We start from the raw sequence: 10,490 nt of genomic DNA, 5'->3' as shown, positions 1-10,490 counted from the left end.
ATACTTATCTCAGTTTGTGTTGAATTTCATTTTTGTCCTGTTAATAAATTTTAACCCATCATATCTTATACAACTGCAAAATGTGATTTTTGTCTTTACCACTGGATCCTGGGAGTTTTTGTTTTATAGTGGTCAGTAAATTATTTATGTGGCCTTCCTAAATTGTCAATTTCGCCCGTTTCTGATCTTATTGTTTTGTCAATAATTGCTGCCAAAAGTGGCACAAAATGTTGTCAGTTTTTGTTAAGGAAGTTCAGTTTTTATTTTTCTGCCGTCTTGTTTTCATTTTCTTTTCTGGGGTGTTTAAGAAACTGTTTATATTGCTCCATAGGCAGGACCAGCTCTGCCTGTTTGTGCGTGCAAGCCTTTACACATACAGTGTTTCAGTGTTTAGATGATATTGTGCAGCAGAGAGGAGGTAAAGGGGGCAACGTCTGCCTGTCTAACTCAATCCACATGCGTCCCTTCTCATCCCGCCACACGCTGGGTCTAATTTATGGCTGCAATGTCATCTGCTTCTGATCAGCCCCCTGGTTAGATCTGTGGAAACTGTTTTGGCACCTTGTCAGAGGGGATAAACACACGTTTCACATGAGTGGACTGGTCAGCAGGATTCCCATACATGACAATCATCTGTCTCTCTCACTGTCCTTATCCACTCCTCCTTCCACTTTACTCCCCCAGCGCATACAGCGAGGCAAGGAAAAGTAAAGAGGCAACCTTTAAAGCCAGGCTCCAAGGTCCTGAGGTTGGTCTAAAATAAAGAAAGAAGGAGTGATGGCTCTGAATCCTAATATTATATGAGTCACAGTGCAACCAGGAGACAAAACACTGGTAGCAAAACCAATTTTATAGTGCAAGTTTTTATCAGATTTTACTCCAAAAGACTGCATGAAATGTCTCATGAGAAGGTGAATAAAAGGAGAGCTGCCGCCATATTTCAGTATTTCAAAATTAACAATTTTTATTCTAATTCTGCCTCTATCAGACACTCCTCAATCAGATCTCTAATTTCGAAACATTAATCCTGCCAGCTTCCAGGCTGTTACTGAGGCAAAGTCAACAACCTCCAGTTATAATAATGCAGGGGCAGCTTTGATATCGAAGACACATTTAAAGTAGATCTGTTTCAGTCGGACAGCTCTGGTGTTTTTTTGTGAATCTCCCAAGAAAAAGAGAAGCTGAAAATTAAAGGGTCCACACAGCCGAGCCAAAAGGCTGCAGAGGTCAGAGATGAAATATGCTTTCTTTAAACACAGATCAGGTTCTGGCAACAAGATGGACACACAAACTGCAGACTCACGACTATAAAAAAAATGGATTTCCAAATAGATAGGTGAACTCATGGTTGGAAAGACCTGCAAGGATTTTCAATTTTTATTTTCTGGCATCAGCATAGTGTATGTGTGGGTGTGTGACTCACCCCTGACAAAGACATAAATGCTGACGGCAGTGGTGCCGACAATGATGGCCTTGACATCCTTGTAATAGCAGCGATAGTAGCCCGTGTCTTTGACCTGTGCTCTGTGGAGGACTAGCCTCTTGCAGTATGGCCTCCCAGGCTGCCCCGGGCACTCGCTGGTTAAGGCGACCCTCTGCCCGGGTGTCCCAGTGGTCGGCAGCTGGGCCTGACGGTCGGTTAGCACCTGTTCCACCAGAGTCCGATCAGGCCAGGCCCAGGTAAGAGTGTGCTGTCCCCTGAGGAAACATCAGATCAAAGGACATGGGACAGATTTGATGTTAGAATGAGCTTTAAGATGATAAATAATCATCTGCAGGTCAAATTCAAAACCTGGTTCAATGTACATATGAGTAGCTAACAGCTGTTTTTAAGGGGACCTATTATGTTTTTTTGTACTTTGTGTCTTATATTTAAAATTACAATAAAAAGATGTTAATATTAAACATGGCCAAATTTTCTAGTAATTAGGTAAACATATGTAGAAATAATCCCTGTTAGCAAAATTCTTGGTTTCAGACCATTCTGAACATTTCCAACTGTTTTTTTTTTTTTGCCCTTGTTACAGTTATGTGATCATCTGCTCCAGACACACTACTGCAAGTGTTAACATACGTAACCTACACGGCTACATCAAGGTACATGCTAATGTCTGGAAAACACATCAGTTTGGTTGCTAATGTTGTTAATTTCTCCCTGCTTAAGAATCATATTCCTGCCGGAACATGTTTGGATTTGATCAGAAGCTTTTATTGTTGCCTTTATCTGTAAAAAGGTACGACTATTCTCCATTACAGTCATTCCTCAGCTGCAATAAAGTGGTCCAGGGATGATGTTTTTTCGTAGGCCTATGGAGAAGTTGGTGTCACCCTGGTTCCCTCACCAATAAACCTATGGGATTTTCCCGAAAAATCCTTATTGCAGAAAATAAGATCTGTGGAAAATATTTTTAAACATTTATGATACTACGTTTTTTTTCATCAAGATAAACTTCATATATTTAGGATTTATGCAGACTAAATGCATTGCCAAAAGTAAAAAGCCAATATTAGGCTACTAAATTAATTACACCAAAGTCGCATGGCTTGACATCTTTACCACAACAAGGCTGTAAGACCGTGTTTGTCGTGTCTTGGAGCGATAATGTTTGGTAGTGTAATTTAGCCACTATTTTATGTTGTGGAACAAAATGTGAACGTCTCTTAAGCTTGTGTTCAACACAGACTTTATTTCAGACATCAAACCAAAAACCCATTCAAACCACCCAATGACTTCAAGATGGGGAGACCTGGTGTGATAAATGCTATCTAATTTCTGGGTTTTAGGACTAATTCTCGCGGTTCCATGATGGCACAGCATGGCCAAGATAGACCCAGAAAAGCTGAGACCAATCAGAGAGGACTGGGCTTTTTTGGGAGGGAGCCTTAAAGAGACAGTTGCTAAATAAAGCAACCTCAGACAGAGGGAGAATACAAGTGTATCAGCACAGACAGTAAAGCATGAAGAAATGTTCCAGCAGAAACATTAAGTACAATTATAAACCTGCAAATGAGTATAATAGATCCTCTTGAAGGCAATAAAAAAAAAATGTGAACGGAATCCTTTAAATTAATTCAGGCGTTTTAAAGATTTAAAGTTTGTTGGTATCTGTACTATTCATATTTTGTCATGTAACTGTAAAATGTGAAAAGTGCTTGTGTGCATGTGAGCGAATATTATGTTTGTCTGTGTGTGAGTGTGTGTATGTGTGGGTTGCCATAAATTACTCTGTGCATCCACACATCCCTGTTTGCTTTGTGATTTGTCACGTAAACTCAGTTATGGTTGGACATGTTAACCCGGAGGCTTTATGAGCGAGATTGAGCAGAGTCATAATAGCTGTCTGAAAACTGATAGCTATGCTCTCACCACCTGCCTCCACCAACTACAAAATGTCCACATTTGCAGACAGTGCCAAAATGTGATGACTGGAAATAACTGCAAAAGAAATCACAGAAGGCAATGGAAGTATTCTGTGGGTTATATTCCAACCCTTGTGAATAGTGTCTACCTATCTCGATTCTAGAAAATTGCACATTGTAAAGATTAAATTTACTCAAATGAAACTGACTTCCTCTCCCAGGAGGTTCTCAGTGGTGCTGGCCATGTGAGGTTTGCATGCAAACAAGTATTAAGACCTGTATTGGAAAAAGTCCAAAGGTATCATCAGCTTTCCAAAGACAGCTGTTTTTTTTTAGGTTGCACAGAAACAAAACGGTTAATAGAGTGACAGCTTGGCAGCAGGCAGCGCAGCAGAGATCTTATAAGGATAAAGGACGGTTATTGTGGGTGAATTTATATCTCACTTGGGCTCAGTTTAAATCAGTTTTGGCTCTGCTTTATAACAAAAACATATCTATGTGTCTTATAGGGCATGGCCTTTTTCTCTATGTAGATTTGGATGTAACGGAAAATAGAGTCCCATATTTTTTTCCCGTTTTTCCTTATGCAAAGTAAGAGTCTAAGGATAGAGGGATTTATATATGTCCTCATTTTAAAGCTCTCTGAGGAAAGTTTGGGTCTTCAAAAATAAAATTGATATGAATTGACGAGCATTCATTAGGAACACAAGGCATGCAAAATTCTTTGAAAATTGAAATTGTTTGATAGTACGAATGTATCAGTAGTCAAAGAACTTTTTTAATCCTATACTTGCAACAGCAACCACACCCTGTAAAATACTCTTACAAGTAAAAGTCCTGCATTGAAAGTGTTATCTAAGTTAAATACCACTATTACTAATAAAATGTACTGTAGTATCAAAACTACCCAATGCAAAAGACCCTTGTGAATTTACATTAAATTATCAGATTTCTATGAGCTGATATATTCAGCAGCATTTTCCTGTTGTAGTTGCTTAAGGTAATTCTAGTTTTAAACGCCTTTATATTATTTTCATTATTGATCAGATCAATCAGTAATAACAATAATTTTAAGCTTATTGGGGTTTTTTTGGGGGGGGGGGCAAACTAATTGTTTGGTCTGTATTATGCTCTTGTTTTGTTTTACACTGTTTACATTTAAGTTAAAGGGGAATGTATTATTGCTCTCTTCAAAGCCAGACTCCACTGACAAAAACGATAATTTTACATTGCAGAAAACAGAAGCTGCTGGACTATCACTGCCTTGATCTGTTTGACTATGTTATTGCGTGACTTTGATGAATTTAGACTAACCAAATGCACACAATAATACAAACTAACTAACTGAACAAGGCAGCAGTTGACCCGCAGTTCCCATATTCAACGAGGTAAAATTTGTGTTTTTGTCAATAGTCAGGCTGTGAAGACAACAACGTTTTACTCTTAGTTTATTTCTCTGAAAGAGCTGTTTTTTCAGGAAGGGTTGAGTATATGACTGGATTAATAAGAGTGGGATTGTACTGTACAAGTTGTGTGTGTGTTTATAAACGGATGTTTAAATTTAGTTTCACTGTTGGTAAACCCTGACCCCTATAACCTAAATTCATCAAGAATATTCTTTTCTTTTTTTGGATTCTTCATTTACCATGGAGGCATATGAGAAAACCAAAGTTTTCTCCCCAAATTCAATGTAACACCGGGTAGAGTAATTGATATATAAAAGATTATTTGAAGGGTGAGGTATTCCTTTAAACATAGAATCCGAGTAAATGGTTACACCCTACAACAGCAATATATTATCTCTTCTGGCATGAATGGGTCATTACTATGAAATAAGAAGCCTGAAATAACAAACAGCAAGTCATGATCAAGTGCACATTCACACTCTCAAAGCCCAGCAGCACACACGCACACACACACACACACATACACACACACACATACCTGCATGTAATGGTGAGTGTTTCGTGAACTGGAATTACTAGGTCGTCTTTGGCTCTGTCAAGGATGGGTGGAGTCATAGAAAAGCCAATCACCAGACCTGAGGGAACAAAAGGGGCAACTGCATTAGATTCATGTTACACAGGTCAGTCAGGACCTAGTGGTTTTGACAGAGCTGCTGGTAGGCTGTCAAATCTCCCAAACACATCTGGAATCTGACATCCGACACGACAGCAGCTCAGACAGCACGTTGTTCATTACATTTACAAGCTGTAAGGCAATCTGCGGGCAAAGCACTCAGTCCCTCACACTGAGAAACACCCAGACAGAGAAATCATGGCTGATGCTGCTCGGAGCTCCCTGCTTCCACCTCTGAAATGGCCACAAAGACCATTTGCCCTTGATCCATTACCGATGCATTTACTTCAGCGACTTGGTTAATACGGCCGGCCTAGAATGTCATTACCGTCCCAGAGTCCCCTCAGGGTGCTATTAGCGCTTAGTCAGACTCCACACCTACAGTCTATCATATATAAAAGTGTCACCATGACTTATGCCCCACCTGGATACCATTAGAGATGAAAACACACACAGAGCGATAGCACAGGGGGTGTATGAAGGTTGAGAGGCTTTCTTTGCATTTATGAAAGCAAATGATGACCATTTTTCACATCAGACTGCAACTGTGTTTCCTTAAAAATCATTGTGATATGTGTGCAGTATTCAATGCGCTGCAAAACAAACAAAGTAGGAGAAACTATTCAAGGACAAAGCAACTTAAACACCTAAAAGCCTATATTAAATACTGTCATATTTTAAACACTATTCTCTCATAGACAGACATTTTTAACGTCACTGACTTGCACATTTTCAAGCATCCGTATTACAGACAACAGGCAAGACAATGGACTTCAGCACTGGCAACAGTAAAGCAGCAAGAATGATTAAACAATACTTTTATTAATTGCCAAGAAAATGATGATGATGAAGTGTAAACAGGAAGAAGCAAAATCCTCTTCCATAACTTAGTGGTTGCAAAGACTGAAATGAGTTTACACAATAGAACAAATGACTGCAAGTCTGCAATAAAAAAGGACACTTTTATACAAAGAAAGGGTTGTTTTATACTGTATCTAGGTGTTAAATCAAGTGAGATGGGTACCATGGAAAATGCTATTGTTACGGTCACCTATAATTGACCGTAACAATAACTGCTGCAAATGCCCCCTTTTGTAAATATCTGTCTTTATTTATTTCTTAATTTTTTTTTCTTCTCTGAATATTTTTTATCCATTATTATTATTATTAGTAGTAGTAGTAGTAGTAGTAGTAGTAGTAGTAGTAGTATTAGTATCTTTAAAAAAAAAGAGTTTCACAAAAAAAAAAAGAATGCTTTCACAACAGTTAGTCGAGACCTCATGCCAATCAAAACCCACGGCTGAGGACAGCTGCGATTCTTGTACACAAACCTCATTCCTCCAACACATCCTGCTGCCCAGAGAGCACAATAGAGCAAGGTTATTCTCATGTAAATATTTTGTTAATCGTGTTTACAGTCAAGGCTGATCCCAGTGGAAGGAGACTAATCAGCCTGGGTTCTTTCCAACACTGCAAACAATCAGAAACTCAAAGGTACCCTTAACTTTGAGACGTCAGTCCTGAATACAGTAAAGTGAAAGTAATTGGAAACTTTTACAAGATCGAAAGCTTGTATTTTATTTGACCTTTCTTTGAGCTCTTTCTGTGTTTTTCTACTTCAGTTAGACACACCTTGGACTGACTTTATTTAAGCACTCTCCAAAACAAAAGAGGAAACTTTGCTTTCAATAAATGTTGAGGAGCCAATCTTTTTTTTTACACTGTGGCATTACAATAACCAAGGCTGCATTGCATTCAGCTATATTTATTTTGATAAAATCTACTCTAAATGAAAAAGAATTAATTTAAATGTAGAGTAGTTATGCAAGAATTATAAAGAAAAACTTGATGGATTTTTTTCTTTTAACATTTCCCCCTTTGTTCGGGGGCCCTGAGATCACCAACTTCCTGACACATTTGCCGCATTTAGAAAAAGCTCTGCAGAAGCTCACACAACAACAGAAGTGTTTCTAATGGACACAAAGTGCTTAATATAGCTTGGACAACGTTGGTATTTTAATTGTTTTTGGCTTATAAAGTTCATGATGTCAGCTGTCCATCATTTGTGTTGAAAATATGTTAGAGACTTATGGCTTCTTATTTTTGCATAGTTATTCCCCAATTCAGATATTATTGCAGATTGCAGATTGGCTGTTAATGTGTTGCTAATTATTAGCTTACCAACATAAACAATCCAATTTATTAAACACGCTAACATTATGTTAGCATGTTAGCTGGCTATACATTAATAGTTTAGAGCCCATGATAGGGTACAAGCAATTTTAACTAGAGTTTCATGACATGACAGTTCAGCAGTTGTTCAGTAGTAAGTAATTTGGTAATAAAAGCAGGTGATGGTTAATCGACTAATTTCCAATTGGAGGATATTAAGACTATTTAGGTAACTTTGCCTAAATAACTTTGCTTGAATTTGCAGCCTAATAATAAGCACAAGGCTAACGATACGTTAAAAGCAGACAATAAGTGTGTCTCAGCCATGTGCATCACTTTTAGTCCCCCTGGAATCAGTTTCATTGCTGCAAGCTTCATGTAGCACTTTTTCTGAATGGTGCTAGTGTACTGTGAAATTGACGTTTCGTGTGTCGTCATGTTGGTGAAGATGATTCATTATTTGCTTGTGTAGTGTCTATTTGCATAGTATTCGGAGCCATTGTACTTTTAGCACGTCATGTCAATATTATATAATTGTATTTCTTATAGGAATAATCTGGCATTTTGGGAAATATTCTCTTGGCTTTAAGAAGTCACTCTCTGTGGTTTCTGCTGATTGATTGGCAACTTTACACTGACCAAATTTCCTTTTTTTTGGTGGTTTAAAAAAAATGCAATATATAACATGTTAAAAAGTGAGCTCTTGGGTTGCTGGTAGGAAAATCACACATATTTTACAAATTTAAGTCTGTTTACATGTATTGGAGAATACTGCATACAGTATGTGAATAAAGTTGTATAAAGCCTTTTGCACCTCCAGAGGAGCTGTGTAAAATCTGATCAAATCCGCTCATTATCCCTGCTTGAAGCTAGTTGCTCAAGGCTTTTTTTTATTATATGTATTGTTCTTTAAAAGGTATTCAAAAGCACTTTACATGTGAATAAAGACAGTAACAAAAAAACAGTAAAATCAATAACAGTGAAAACTACAGCCACAGATGGCAGATTTAAGTGGGTGGGTTTTGTGTGCAGTTTTGAAAGAGGTGAGTGAGAGAAAAGGTCAATGAGAGAGAGGGAAGGGTAAGGGCAGCAATAGGTGAGAGAGGAGGCTGGCATATGCGAATCTGACAATGAATGCTGCAAGTAGGAGGATGTCAGTGTAGGAGGTCAGTGCGATAGAAGGAGGTCAGGTTATGAAGGGCGTTGTAGGAAATGAGTAGAATTTTGATCTAGACTCTTTGTTGAATAAGGAGCCATTGGAGGTTTTGAAAGACTGAGGTAATGTGATCTCTGGAGTGGGTGAGCAGACGGGTAGCTGAGTTTTAGGTTTTATGTAGTTTTTCAAGAATTTTGGTTTGTGCTGTACGGAGAGCCATTGCAGAAGTCAAGTCATGAGGCGATGAAGGTCAAAATGAGCATTTCAGTTGCTGAGAAGGATGGACAGAGAAGGGTAATGTTTATAACATGAGATATGAAAAGAAAAAATCAGTTAAGGCACATTCAAAGGACAGGGTTTGATCAAAGAAGGTACCAAGGTTAAAAATATGTGTGGAAACAGGAATAGTGGAGCCACCAATGCAAAAGGAGAATTTATGGCAGGATTCAAATTCTGTTGTATTTGAGAAGTTAGGTTGGCTTCCAGGATTTTATATCTGTGCGGCAGTTTGTGGAGATGGAGTGAATGATGGCAGTAAAGGATCTGGTGATTTATGGTGATTTCAGTGGAGCAGACTGGGTCAAGGATGTGCCCACATGTACGAGTGGGGAAGTTTAAGTGAGTGAGGTTGACGCAAACAAACAAAGGTTTTATTAATTACTACTAGCACAACACACCCCAAACAGTCAGCATCTGAGTTGCATTGTGGGTAATGTAGGTGACAAATTATGCCAAGGAAGAAGCATGTGTGTAAAAAATTGCTATGGTGCATCAGTTATTCTTATGTGCTTTATTATTACTGGTTTTGAACCTCGTAAGGCTAAGTCACGCGGAACTGACATCAAATAACTAGTGGCAATGAAGGCTGACTGACTCATATCGCCTGTATAACCCTGGAAGACTACATACAACCAACGGCCAACAAGCACGTACGTTCTGCGCCTGGGAGGAGATAATTCTCCATGCCAGCAGGCGGTCATTCATATTAGTATTTTCTTAAACATGTTAAGAAAACAGAACTCGCAGATCTCCTAACTTAATCACTGGCTAAATCTTCTCGTCATGATCCAGGTAAGTCAGACTAACTTGGTTTACTGAAGCTGCTAACACTTAGAAAGAACAAGATAATTTCACTTGTCTGTTGGAAGTTGCACAAACTTCACAAAATTAAGTAAATACAGCTAAATTTCAAGTAAACTTAATAATTAGTTATAAACACAAATAACAGTTATATAACACAAATTGAGATTTATATTTACTTTCCTTTTTCAAGGCAATTGGTTTCCAAGATTATTTTAATTATGATCAACTTGTAAGATTTTACAGTGCAAAAGGACAGATTCAAGACGCTAGTTAGCCCTTTAGCACATTAACAATACAACCCAATGTTAGAACAAAGGATATTTTCCATACACTGGCAAATAACAAAATTATGAACCGTTTCTGATTTCACTCACTCCCAACGCCCATTCAACATTCAAAAATTAGGGCAACATTGGTCAAACAATGTTCATCTCTGCTGGGGATCACAAACAACAAAACCACCAACCGCCTGTTTCTGTCTTTGCTCAGATATTAAATGTTATATTGTGCGCATTTAAAACCAACATCATCAAAAAAAGACAACACTTGTATGTATGTGAACTATGACAACTTTCTTGCCATGCTGACAGTGGGAAGTGGCGGCAGCCCATGAATCATTCCCAGTTTGGCTCCCAGCAGG

At 38.3% G+C, this 10,490-nt stretch overlaps 1 protein-coding gene across 1 annotated transcript in view; it reads right to left on the bottom strand.

Moving 5' to 3' along the window:
• The window catches only part of flt4 (fms related receptor tyrosine kinase 4), a 55,236-nt gene that overhangs the window by 28,351 nt on the left and 16,395 nt on the right, over positions 1-10,490 (bottom strand). The window contains exons 2-3 of the mRNA XM_042492870.1: positions 5,305-5,401; positions 1,424-1,698 (exon numbers count right to left, since the gene is read on the bottom strand). Of these exons, the coding sequence (XP_042348804.1) occupies positions 1,424-1,698; positions 5,305-5,401 (372 nt within the window). The remainder of the gene's footprint in view (positions 1-1,423; positions 1,699-5,304; positions 5,402-10,490) is intronic.

Source organism: Plectropomus leopardus, chromosome 9 (genome assembly GCF_008729295.1).
Source record: "Plectropomus leopardus isolate mb chromosome 9, YSFRI_Pleo_2.0, whole genome shotgun sequence".
NCBI lineage: Eukaryota > Metazoa > Chordata > Actinopteri > Perciformes > Serranidae > Plectropomus > Plectropomus leopardus.
The sequence above is the reverse complement of the archived record's forward strand: the minus strand, read 5'-3'. Positions and strand labels throughout refer to the sequence as shown.